Source organism: Sinocyclocheilus rhinocerous, unplaced genomic scaffold, assembly GCF_001515625.1.
Source record: "Sinocyclocheilus rhinocerous isolate Xijiao unplaced genomic scaffold, SAMN03320098_v1.1 scaffold247, whole genome shotgun sequence".
Classification (NCBI taxonomy): Eukaryota; Metazoa; Chordata; class Actinopteri; order Cypriniformes; family Cyprinidae; genus Sinocyclocheilus; species Sinocyclocheilus rhinocerous.
Window position 1 is genome coordinate 614,055 of NW_015662919.1, and position 13,943 is coordinate 627,997.

The 13,943-nt window shown below is 33.8% G+C and overlaps 1 protein-coding gene across 1 annotated transcript in view; it reads left to right on the forward strand.

The window, feature by feature from the left end:
* LOC107728306 (AT-rich interactive domain-containing protein 4B-like) overlaps positions 1 to 13,943 on the forward strand; it is a 74,883-nt gene that overhangs the window by 11,374 nt on the left and 49,566 nt on the right. The window contains exons 4-7 of the mRNA XM_016538432.1: positions 5,244 to 5,309; positions 8,163 to 8,253; positions 9,300 to 9,473; positions 11,793 to 11,971. Of these exons, the coding sequence (XP_016393918.1) occupies positions 5,244 to 5,309; positions 8,163 to 8,253; positions 9,300 to 9,473; positions 11,793 to 11,971 (510 nt within the window). The remainder of the gene's footprint in view (positions 1 to 5,243; positions 5,310 to 8,162; positions 8,254 to 9,299; positions 9,474 to 11,792; positions 11,972 to 13,943) is intronic.

Genomic DNA, 13,943 nt, shown 5'->3' on the forward strand with positions numbered 1-13,943 from the left:
GGTGTTTACACAGTTGGCTAGAGCAGTGCTGATTGGAGAGAACGGAGGTGCGCTCACTGTATTGGTTAGTAAGACTGCAACTCAAGGCTGGCAGTCATGCATATGCTCTGGAACAGAGTAATATCGCGTCCATATCGCAGGCTTTGCGATTAGGAAATCGCAACGTCTCAAATCGCGATTTCGATTAATCGCACAGCCCTAGTGAATACTACTGTTTATTTTATCTATGCTTGTAAATTGTATATTTCTTTTTTTTTTCTTTTTCTTTCTTTTTTTTTTTTACTGACTGTTCACTTGCCTTTAATCATGTTTGAACTTTCTCATACTATAGTTTTTGCTGTGGTATATGAAGTACTTAAAGTGTGTGGAAAGCAAAGTTACAATGATATAAAATTAGTGTCATTAATTTTTTTGTTTGTATGTCACATTCTGATTTGTGACATTACTTTTTAAATAATGCTAAAACACTGCTGGTCACTTTCAGAAGTTACAGTGATTCTTTATTTTCCAAGAAAGAATGTGAAACAAATTGGTTATATAATTTAAAATTTTAAATATTGAACAGTCAATCCCTTAAATTTACTAGTGAATTTTTTTTTTTCCAGTGTTGATCATTCAGTCCATGATTAAAGTTCTTTGACTCTTTAGTTAGAAATTTAATCTAGGCTCTCAAGAAAAGTCCAGCTTTTGAGGAAGCGGATTGCTTTTGTTTGCAGAAACTAATCATCCCAAATTCCCAATCACTGACACTTCAGCATATGAAGAAACCTGGATGACACAGTCAGTAGCCCTGGGAGCCCTCGTCTCTGTGTTGGTTAAGACGTTTAGTGAGTGGGTGGGCGGGTCGGTTATCTCTCAGCCTGTAAAACTGGTAAAGCACAGACTCTTCAAACAAGAGAGACGGGTCGTCAGGGTTCAGCTACAAGCCGCTCTACCTACACATGCTGCTCCCGCTCTTACACTCATCTGAAGATAAATAAAAAACCAAGACTAATGTATGTTCAGAGCTGAAATGTGCTGGCCGACTGTCATGTGTAAGGTGCAATTATAATGTAATCACAGATAGCCAGAGATAGTGCCATAACTTGAGCATTAATGCTGTGTTCACATGGAGATGAATGCTGCTGCGTTTCTAACATCATCTGGGATTATTCTATTAATACATGTGGCCTTAATGGTGTAGTGCAGTCTGTGAGATGGTGCAGTTTAATTTACTTGGGTAAATTACATTTTAAGCTTTTTGGTGATTCAAATCAGGGTTATTAACAGAAACAAAAATTTTAAGCCATAAAAAAAATCATAACTGAAAAAAAACATTAACTAAAATAAAAATGTGTATTTTTTTTTCCAGCGAATTGCCAAGGCGACATTTCTTGTTTAACTTGATTTATTAAACTAAAACAGAAATAAAATTATTTGGACATATAATAAAAAACAAAAACTATTTAAAATCACAAAAACACACAAAAAATGACTAAGACTTTAACTAAACAAAAATGAAAATACAAACTAATTAATAAAACTATTAATAAAAACTATAATACTCTATCAGTGATACTAAAATAACACTTATTCACCAATTGCATACATTTCAATATAATGCAAAAATTAGTTTTATATTACATCACTTTTTGTTTTATTTTCTGAATGTTCACTGGAATATCTGAATTGATAGTTAGATACTTGAAAAACAGCTAATTTGCTTTAATTTGCTGTTTATGTTTGTTTTATTGCTTGTAATTTGTTTCTTTATTAGGGCCCAAGCCACTAGGGGCGCAGGACCCTATTGTTTTTCTAAGGATTATTATTATTTTTATTTTTATTTTAAGGCTTTTGGGGCCCTTAACATGCTCAAAAACTCTTGAAATTTTCATACATGTTGGAATCTGTGGCCATCAGGGCCGGACAGGTTCACCGGGGGGGGCCGTGGCACAGCCTTCAAAAAGTCCATTTTTGAGGGGCTTTGTAGTGCACACTGTTTGACCTAAAGTCACCAAAATTCACACACATGTAGAGCTCATCAGGCCGAACAACTTTCCGCCCATTTTACAGTTATGGTTACTGTAAATGCATGTTACACCGTGGTTGCGGTGACGCTGGAGGCTTGGGCCCGTCATCGCTGCTTGCAGCTGTATTTCATTTTGTTTTATTTACTCTTTCTTTAAATAATTGCTGAGAAACCCTGAAGCAATGTTTACTCAAATACTTGAAAGCTGCATGCCATTATTTAAATATTAATGCAATATTAAAAATATTATGATGTGTGAATAAACATATTAATTAGGGATGCTCCGATTGATCGGCCAGAGATCGGTATCGACCGATAATCACATTTCATGACTCGATCGGTACTCACTATTTGGCCGATCTCACGAACCGATCGCAATTTGATGACGTCAGCGCCTGACCACGTACCTGATGCGTGGGACGTAAATGATTTTAAGCCACAGTCATGTCATCGCCGGTGTGGAAATGCTATGACGTTTCGAGAAACAATGAAAAATTTGCTATTTGTCGTGTATGTTTTGCATGATGATGAATGGATGGTTCATTTTTAATAGCAGATTCAGTGACGTTAGAGCTGATCTGCGCCTCACTGCACAAGTCTGCGGCGCGTTACGTCTCCACGGGAACCGGAGCTGATCGCGGCCGCTCTAGTCAGTGCTTGTGTTTATACTGCAGCCGCGGCATGTTTCTCTCTTTTGTGAGTTGGCACAGCATGGAGGACGGAACAAAACCTCATCTGAGCCGTATCACTGATCGTGGGGCTGCTTTTAAATGAAAGTTTATTTATAAAACAAAATATCATCTTTGGCCATATTGGCCTACTCAATAGCATTAACACAGGCTTTACTCCTTTCAAACTTTATCTGGAATGTCACCGTTTCTGTCACTCACTTCCCGATCAGGCGAACGAACACACACACACACACACACATGCGAAATCGTCTGCCTCATGAAAAAAATTTAGTTAATATTTGCATAATTTATGATTTATTTTATCCACCCACGACCCACCCGCAAATAATCAGAATGCATTTTAAAGCGGGAGAAACAGAGGTTTCCCCGGTAACAGCTGTACACAAAGCAGCGCTGAGCTCACAAACTCTGCTTTATCAGGCCATTGTTTTAATGGAATAATTAAAGGAGTGTTTAGTAGGATAATCGCTTATTGCTTCTGTATTAAAATTCATATTGTGGCAAACACCTTTCTTGTTTTCTTCAGAATTATTTTGTTCTTTCGTTAAGTTCTTTCTATAACTGTAATCAGATGCCTCGTGATGCATTTTAATGTCAAACAGTTTCCATATTCTATATTCAGAAGTTGCTACATCATTACACCCTTAGTACTTGCGTATGGCTTCATTTTTCTTACCTGTCTCATTTTACTTGTTGTAATCGTTTTATTTCCTAGAAGCATTTCAATGTTAAAGAGGTTTACAGCGGTATACGTACATCATCATGTTCGGTTTTCAGCACATGTTGTTGTATTATGTAAAGTGAGTCGTGCAGCGTTTTTTCTCTCGGGACGAGGGTGATTTAACTTTGCTTTAGCATCCCGAACACTCATTTCTCAGCACATATAAAATAAAAAATAAAAATAAATAAATATATATATATATGTGTGTGTTTATTTATTTACTTCACAAATAAAGACGCGTTGTTTCGGCCCCACTAATGTCCCGGTGCATCACATCAGTTCATTATTTAGTCTTTTATTCTGGTGATGTTTGAAGTTAAAGTTTGCTGGTTTTCTCTGTGCGGACTCCTCCGTGTGTCCAGACAGTGACTGTAATTTTTCGCTGTGGAGCGATCAGAGCTTCATCAGACGCGACTGCCGCGAGATGCTGAAGTGTGAGACTTATCTCTGCTGAGCTGGAGAAATGCATGTGTGGCCATAAAACAGTGTGAGAAATAATGGACTTCACAGAGTTAATGGACTATGGACTTTCTCATATTATTAGTACATTTATGTATATTATATCAATGTATTTAAATTGTTAATATTTCTGTTTATGGGATTATCTCAGAACAATACTGGACATTTTATGATGCTGTTTGATTTATTAATTTTTTTATTCTATTCATTCATTTATAAAAAACGAATTATAAAAAATAAAAATAATAAATAATAATTTATAAAAGTGTCTGCTAAATGCATAAATGTGAACATCATAAACTTAGTTTAGATAAATAAAATATAATTACAAAAAATAATTAAAAAAAAAATTTAAAAAAATAAAGCATAATTTTTTTTATGAAAGTGTCTACTAAATCCATAAATGTAATATAAACCCATAAATATGTAATATAATAAACTTACTTATAAATAAACTTAGAACTTATAAATTAAATATAATTGTAAAATAATACAATTATAAAAATTATTAAAAATAAATAATAACATTTAAAAGAATAAATCATAAAAAATAATGTATAAAATTGTCTGCTAAATGTAAAAATAGTAAACTTTGTTTAGAGAAAAAATATAATTTTAAATAATAAAATTATACAAAAATATTTTTAAAAATCATAAAAATAATGTATTAGTGAATTTAGAAAAATATATTCTACTTAAGGAGTAAATTGGCATAATTTGATTACTTTAACTATAAAGTTTTAAATTTATGCATTTTAATACATTTATACATTTTTATTACATTTGTTTTAATCAAAGCGACTTACGTTACATTTGGGTTATGCACTTTTCAGTTCATGCACTTCCTGGGAATCGAACCTGTGACCTTGGCGTTGCTAGCGAATGCATTATGTATGCTTATTCACAAAACTTGTGTTTTGCATTTCTACAAGTTGCAATTCAGTAAATCTTCTTCATGTCATTCAAATTAAACATCCTGCATGATGGTTTCAGTTGAATTCATATTCTAGCTCGTGAACTGAAAAGGTGCAGAGTCTTAATTCTGAATTTTGATGATGTGTGGCGTCTTGCACTGTTGTGGGTATTTATGGAAAAATGACATCTTGTTCCTCCATTTTTATCCCATCCTCTTGCACAGCATGTTTTGTCCGCCCCACTTTCTGTGTAGTTATCTTCTGTTCTGTGGCGCGCAGTGATTCAGTGACACAGTGTGTCTTCACTGCGTTAGGTTTGATAACACAGGGACGTTCGGCTCTCTCTGGTGGGGATCTGGCTGCTTGATATGAGCGATCGATGCGTCTTGGCCTTTAGGAAAGCCCTTCTGTGTTTACTATCCTCACTGACTGTGTGTGGCTCTTTCCAGGTCACCTTCAAACCCAGCTCGTCCACTGCGGAGGTGCACGATGAACACATCAGAGGAGTGCTGAAGGTAAGAGCCAATCTGCCGCCTAATATTTGATCATATTTATATGGTTTATAAACACTGCTTCTTAAAGGAATAGTAGAATTTGCTGAAAATTTGCTCACCCTCAGACCATCCGAGATGCAGATGAGTTTGTTTCTTCATCAGATTTGGAGAAATGTAGCATTGCATGAGTGTCTCAGCAATGGATGCTCTGCAGTGAATGGGTGCCGTCAGAATTTCACTGGAGGAAGCGTTATTATGGATTATGGACTAATATTTGAGTTCAAAATTGAGAAATTGAGTTCTTAATGCTGTATTTGTTTTGTCTTTTGTCTCAAGACATTAACTGATGGACTGGAGTGCTGTGGATTACTTGTGGATTATTGTGATGTTTTTATCAGCTGTTTGGACTCTCATTCTGACGGCACCCATTCACTGCAGAGCATCCATTGCTGAGACACTGATGCAATGCTACATTTCTCCAAATCTGATGAAGAGACAAACTCATCTGCATCTCGGATTCTTCATTTTTGGGTGGATTATTCCTTTTAACTAGTTGAGACGTGACGAGAATTTGTCCATGTTGGAAGTGAAAGTCCTGCTTTACGCAACAAATTCACATTCATTTAGAACGTATTTAAATGTGATCATAATTACTCACCTTCATGTTGTCCTAAACCTTTTTGACTTTCTTTCCTCCATTGTATGTGGAATAAATTAAATATTTTAACCCTGTACAGCCTGACATATGAAATAATAGTCTTATAAAAACCTGTTTATTGAAAAAAAAAAATTTTTTTTAAATCAAATGCTTTTTTTGGTTTGTTTGGGTTTTTTTTTTTTTTTTTTTTTTTTTTTAAAAGGTTTGCATATGTATTTTTTGTTGACTATCATATTTGATCCATCAGGCTTTTATGGCTCATATAGTATGATACAGTGAGAATTAGGGCTGTGCGATTAATCAAAATCGAATTGAAATCGCGATTTGAGACGTTGCGATTTCCTAATCGCAAAGCCTGCGATATGATGGAGGAAAATATATATATAATGCAATCCAATGATGATTGAGAGATGAACAAATAAACGCTCCTCAAGATCCTGATGATCAGATTTGAGACTCACTGATTTTTCTAAAATAATTCATGGATAATCAAGTAAAGTGAAGCTGCTTCAGTCCAGTAAGTGTTCATCTGGAAATATTACTACAGTTATTCTTACATTTACTTGATAAAAATCAGTGAAGATTTGACAGCAGAAAGACACGTGAAGCTCGAGCTGAAGCTGGACATTATTTTACTCTAAACTATCAATCAGACGACAGAAGGCATGATTGTGTGCGACAGGTTTAAGAGCAAAGTTTTAATTATGTTTATCATTTGGAGGCCTTGCATTTCAAATATGATAGCGTAGGGTTAAAGAGTCTTCGCTGCTTTTTGCATACAATGAAAGCAGACAGTGATCACATCCGTCGAGCTTCAGAAACGCAGCACAATGACTCTGATTGAAAACTCTGGAGTTGTTTGATGGTGCCGCTGATGCTAGTCATCCGGATAATCCTCTATTTCATATTGATGTTGTTTGGGGGTTTTTTTTGTTTTTTTTAGCTCAGTCATTTGTTTGAACATCTCCTGGCAAAGCAGCCGCTGCTTCTGTAGCTGTGATTATGAATATGACAGTAATTGTTCTCCTGCCACCAGCTCATCAGAAAACATCTCACTATTGTCTGGCAGAACTGTTTGCTTTGAGCACTTGTAACTCGTTTCAGAGAGAATAAATATCAGATACGCTCATGAGTGTCTTTACGAGCAGAAGTCTTAATGGCCTGTGAGAGGACGAGACTGATTCAGACTAGACTAATGCACAGAACTAGTTATTTATTGGTTAGTCACGGGTCAGATTCGTTACGCTTGGAGCACACAAGCAATAAAATCAAATGGCAAATTTTTTTTTTGCAAACTATGGTAAGACTATGCTAATATGTTAATATATGTCAAGGCTGAATCTTAACATAACATGTCCACATTTCTCCCAGAATCAAAAGGAAGAAGTTATATTTTGCATAAAGAAAAGATCAGGATAAGATCAAATTAGGATGTTTATGTATGTACATATGTACATATTTATTTTATTTTTGCATTGTAATTATCTTTGGTAATTCTTTTTTGATTCTTCTTAATAGTGTTTAATTAGATTAACAGTCTAATTATAAAACAAGTGTTTTATAATAAATCAGTACTGTATTTTTATTGTATTAAATATTTTTAAAATAAAATTATTTCATGTAAATAATTGGAATTTATTTAAATTTTCTTTAAAGGCAATATAGCAGATACTACCATGTTATGTAAATACAATAGAAATGTGTATAATATTTTACTTATTCATTTATTTTGCATTGCAGTAATAATAATCAGATTTATTGTCATGAAAATGTGGCAACATTTTTAATGGTGCTAAAATAAGCTTGCTTTCTTTGTGCGATATAATATTTCATTGTTTTTTTTGTTTTTTTGCATTACATTCATATTAATCAGATTAATTGTCAAGAAAATGTTACAAAAAAATCTTAATGGTGCTAAAATAAGCTTACGTTCTTCATGCATTTTAATTTATTTCTTTTGATATTTGGTGACGTGTGACCTGGACATGTTCTCGTCTTTGTATGAATATGTTAATCATTTAGAAACATCTGATACCCTCACTTTACCATGAATGTAAAGCTCATGAGAATCGCTCACAGGTGTTCCTCCGTGAGTAATGGCAGGGATTATGGGGAAAAGACATAAATCCAGTCTGCTTGTAATCCAGTCCCAGCTGGTCAGGAGCACTGCAACACACTGCAACCCTGTAAATATGAGAGCTGTGTCTGTGTTTTAGGTGGGTGCTGTGGTCGAAGCCAGGAACCAAGATGGGATCTATCAGGAGGCTACCATCAACAAACTCACTGATGCTAGTTTGTACACCGTCGGTAAGTCCGTCTCATCTCATCTCATCCTAGACTGTAATTCAGCACTGCACATCTCTTCAGACAATTGATTATGTATCTGAGACAGATCGAAATGCCACTTCCATCCTTGATTTATGGTTTGCTTTAGTTTATAGCATCATATGCGAGAGCAACACAGTCAATCTGAGATGCTGGGTAATTTTCAACACAAACACACACACAAAACGAGTGAATCGTTACACCCCTATTAATATACTATTATATTTATATATCAAATATTTATATATATAATAATATTTTTTTAATTGTCAGATGAAAACGTTTTATAATTAGGATTATATATATACAGTGTGTGTGTATATATATATATATATATATATATATATAAATTAAAATAAATTATGAATGTAAATATGATAGTGTGTGTGCTTGTGTATGCATGTGTATATTATTTTTTATTTGTTTTACCACACTGACCAATGGTGGTGAAGAAAATTTAAATATTAGTAAATATTCATAAATATTGATGATCATATATTTAGCATTTGTGTTAACTATTAGTAATATTTTTGTGCCTATGACAGTTGAATTCTCTGTTTTGTTTTATTATGCATGTTAGCGAGCAGCATCACAGGTTCTCGCTGCACAACATAACAGGTTGTTTGTGTCACTCGCAGCATATGAGATGCGTCAGTCTCTCACAAAAACATAAAACACTGGTTTCATTCCTCATATTTTTCATATTTGATGTGTTAATGTGAATTATAGTCCACATATGTGTCGGCACATGGAGAGAAAATGCACTTGATGACCTGTGAGTCACAGTAGATGTTTCTCTAGCAGATGGTTCGCATGTCTTGCGTTTGACGCTGCTGTTCTTTCAGTTCAGTTATATTGTATGTCGCGGCTCCTAATGCAGCTACAAGCCAACTGGTGATTTACTCAAGCTTTTAGTGTTCATAAATGCGTGATAGGGACTCTCTTCAGCCATGAAGGACCAGAGTACTGATTAAATCAATTAATAATTCAATTGAGTTTCCACGTTCACTGTGAGTTTCTCATTAAAGCTGAAGAGCAGTGGGCGGCGTCTTTTAAAGCACTGATCCTATGTAACTCTGTCCTGATGCGTCTGATAACTCGTCTCTCTTTCTCTCTCCTGGGCTCAGTGTTTGATGACGGCGATGAGAAGACCCTCAGGCGCTCGTCTCTCTGCCTGAAAGGAGCGCGACACTTCGCCGAGAGTGAGGCAAGTCCACTTTCTGATTTCTCATTGGTTTAGATCGCTAGCAAACTCCTTCACATCATGACACTTTCACATCATATCCTGAAGTGAATTTGCTTGTGTCATAATTTAGGATGATTTAGAAACAGACTTTCAGACATGCGCTCAGGTGATCTTGAGAACATAAGGATGAATTTACTATTAATTAAAACAATATTTCAAAGAAAACATGTTTTGTTTTTTGTTTTGAACTTGAAAAAGAAAAAAAATTCTTCATAAAGTGCCAGATTTTCATGGCAAACATCAGCTCAAACCGAAACCGCAACAATTTATCAACTGTTGTGCTTATATGATTTTTATATGAGTTTAGCAATTAATCCAGTATATTAGGACATATCTAATGAGTTCATTTTTCTGCATAGTAGGAATGACCCAAAATCGGAGGTGTTTCATTCCCAGATGATTATTAGAAACTGTGTCACATCTCTGTTTGCTAAACAGTGCGCTAGGAAATGATTTCAAGCAGATTGTCAGTAGTTTAAGGCCTGAAACTCTACGCAAGTATGTATTTTAGTATCATTGATATACTCTTATAGTTTTTGTTAATATTTTGATTTTATTTTTATATTTTCTGTTTTCACTTAAATTTTAGTGGAGGTTTTAACGTTTTAATTGAATCAATGCTTAATTAATTAATTAAGTTTATTTTTATTTTAGTTATTTTAGTACTGAAAGTTAAACCAAACTAAAATGAGAAATATTGCCTTGGCAAATATCTGATAATAATTAAAAAAAGTAAAAAAATTGGAGGGAAAAAATGCAGTAAAAATTAAGTAATGATTTTCTTCTTTTTTTTCTTTTTTTAGTTAAAGTTTTAATTAGCCTATAAACACCTCTTGGTGCACAAGTGTGATTTTCGTATCATTGAGATGGTATTATAATTGTATTATTATATTTTTGTTAATGTTGTTTTTTTTTTGTCAATTTTGATATAGTTTTAATTTTATTTCAGTTTAACTTATTTTAGTACATCAAGTTAAAGTAAATGAAATTGAAGAATGTTGCATTTAATTTTTTTTCAGCTGGTATTTATTTTATTTCAAGTAATGAAACTGTATCAGGGTTTCCGCGGATCTTAAAAAAGCCTTAAAAACTCTTAAATTTAGTTGTATCAAATTTAAGGCCTTAAAAAGTCTTAAATTGTACAAGAAAGTCTTAATTATGATTTCAAGAGGTCTTAAATTTGGGGACGGAAAGACATGAGTGCTGCACCTTCAAAGTCCGGTGCTGCGCTGCTTTGTGTACAGCAGTTACCGGGGAAACATTTATATTTCTACCAAACGCTCCGCCTGCTGTCAGAATGAATGAGGATTTTCAATAAAACTGATGTTTTGTTCAGAGTTCAGACAAATGCAAAAATCGACCCATGTTTTTACCCTGCAAACACGCAGAGCTTTAAATGTGAATCAGGGTTTGTAATCGATGCATCAAGAAAACGAGTGAATCGTTACACCCCTATTAATATACTATTATATTTATATATCAAATATTTATATATATAATAATATTTTTTTAATTGTCAGATGAAAACGTTTTATAATTAGGATTATATATATACAGTGTGTGTGTATATATATATATATATATATATATATATAAATTAAAATAAATTATGAATGTAAATATGATAGTGTGTGTGCTTGTGTATGCATGTGTATATTATTTTTTATTTGTTTTACCACACTGACCAATGGTGGTGAAGAAAATTTAAATATTAGTAAATATTCATAAATATTGATGATCATATATTTAGCATTTGTGTTAACTATTAGTAATATTTTTGTGCCTATGACAGTTGAATTCTCTGTTTTGTTTTATTATGCATGTTAGCGAGCAGCATCACAGGTTCTCGCTGCACAACATAACAGGTTGTTTGTGTCACTCGCAGCATATGAGATGCGTCAGTCTCTCACAAAAACATAAAACACTGGTTTCATTCCTCATATTTTTCATATTTGATGTGTTAATGTGAATTATAGTCCACATATGTGTCGGCACATGGAGAGAAAATGCACTTGATGACCTGTGAGTCACAGTAGATGTTTCTCTAGCAGATGGTTCGCATGTCTTGCGTTTGACGCTGCTGTTCTTTCAGTTCAGTTATATTGTATGTCGCGGCTCCTAATGCAGCTACAAGCCAACTGGTGATTTACTCAAGCTTTTAGTGTTCATAAATGCGTGATAGGGACTCTCTTCAGCCATGAAGGACCAGAGTACTGATTAAATCAATTAATAATTCAATTGAGTTTCCACGTTCACTGTGAGTTTCTCATTAAAGCTGAAGAGCAGTGGGCGGCGTCTTTTAAAGCACTGATCCTATGTAACTCTGTCCTGATGCGTCTGATAACTCGTCTCTCTTTCTCTCTCCTGGGCTCAGTGTTTGATGACGGCGATGAGAAGACCCTCAGGCGCTCGTCTCTCTGCCTGAAAGGAGCGCGACACTTCGCCGAGAGTGAGGCAAGTCCACTTTCTGATTTCTCATTGGTTTAGATCGCTAGCAAACTCCTTCACATCATGACACTTTCACATCATATCCTGAAGTGAATTTGCTTGTGTCATAATTTAGGATGATTTAGAAACAGACTTTCAGACATGCGCTCAGGTGATCTTGAGAACATAAGGATGAATTTACTATTAATTAAAACAATATTTCAAAGAAAACATGTTTTGTTTTTTGTTTTGAACTTGAAAAAGAAAAAAAATTCTTCATAAAGTGCCAGATTTTCATGGCAAACATCAGCTCAAACCGAAACCGCAACAATTTATCAACTGTTGTGCTTATATGATTTTTATATGAGTTTAGCAATTAATCCAGTATATTAGGACATATCTAATGAGTTCATTTTTCTGCATAGTAGGAATGACCCAAAATCGGAGGTGTTTCATTCCCAGATGATTATTAGAAACTGTGTCACATCTCTGTTTGCTAAACAGTGCGCTAGGAAATGATTTCAAGCAGATTGTCAGTAGTTTAAGGCCTGAAACTCTACGCAAGTATGTATTTTAGTATCATTGATATACTCTTATAGTTTTTGTTAATATTTTGATTTTATTTTTATATTTTCTGTTTTCACTTAAATTTTAGTGGAGGTTTTAACGTTTTAATTGAATCAATGCTTAATTAATTAATTAAGTTTATTTTTATTTTAGTTATTTTAGTACTGAAAGTTAAACCAAACTAAAATGAGAAATATTGCCTTGGCAAATATCTGATAATAATTAAAAAAAGTAAAAAAATTGGAGGGAAAAAATGCAGTAAAAATTAAGTAATGATTTTCTTCTTTTTTTTCTTTTTTTAGTTAAAGTTTTAATTAGCCTATAAACACCTCTTGGTGCACAAGTGTGATTTTCGTATCATTGAGATGGTATTATAATTGTATTATTATATTTTCAGTTTTAATTTCAATTTTAGTTAAAGTTTTAGTAATTTTGTTAATGTTGTTTTTTTTTGTCAATTTTGATATAGTTTTAATTTTATTTCAGTTTAACTTATTTTAGTACATCAAGTTAAAGTAAATGAAATTGAAGAATGTTGCATTTAATTTTTTTTCAGCTGGTATTTATTTTATTTCAAGTAATGAAACTGTATCAGGGTTTCCGCGGATCTTAAAAAAGCCTTAAAAACTCTTAAATTTAGTTGTATCAAATTTAAGGCCTTAAAAAGTCTTAAATTGTACAAGAAAGTCTTAATTATGATTTCAAGAGGTCTTAAATTTGGGGACGGAAAGACATGAGTGCTGCACCTTCAAAGTCCGGTGCTGCGCTGCTTTGTGTACAGCAGTTACCGGGGAAACATTTATATTTCTACCAAACGCTCCGCCTGCTGTCAGAATGAATGAGGATTTTCAATAAAACTGATGTTTTGTTCAGAGTTCAGACAAATGCAAAAATCGACCCATGTTTTTACCCTGCAAACACGCAGAGCTTTAAATGTGAACTGGTGGATCGATAAGAAGACAATGCATTATAAAAATCTAAACAGAATAGGGGTGTGCGATTTGTATGGTCTGCGATAATATCGTAATTGTTTAAACAATGTGTGATTTGATATCGAGTATATCGCGAAAAGCAAACAAAACACCTACAGAGTGCGGGCTTAAAGGTAAAAATGCCCATAAAACGTATTATTAATTATTAATTTCTATTACTGCTGTGAACTGACCACACATAATATGAAGAATATAAAAAAATTCAGGAGTCAGCTGTCAGCACAATAACACATTCAGCAAAATATTGTCTAATTATCGTTATCGATCGGTTAGACTAGTGCGCGTGCGCATTTATAAGGCATTATTTCACTGCATGAATCAGTCTATTAAAATGCATTTAGAATTATCACATAATTTAAGATATGGGGCAGAAAATGTATATATTTATATAATTTCATATAGTTAATATCACACGAAAAGTGCCGTTTTTTTTCTCCAAA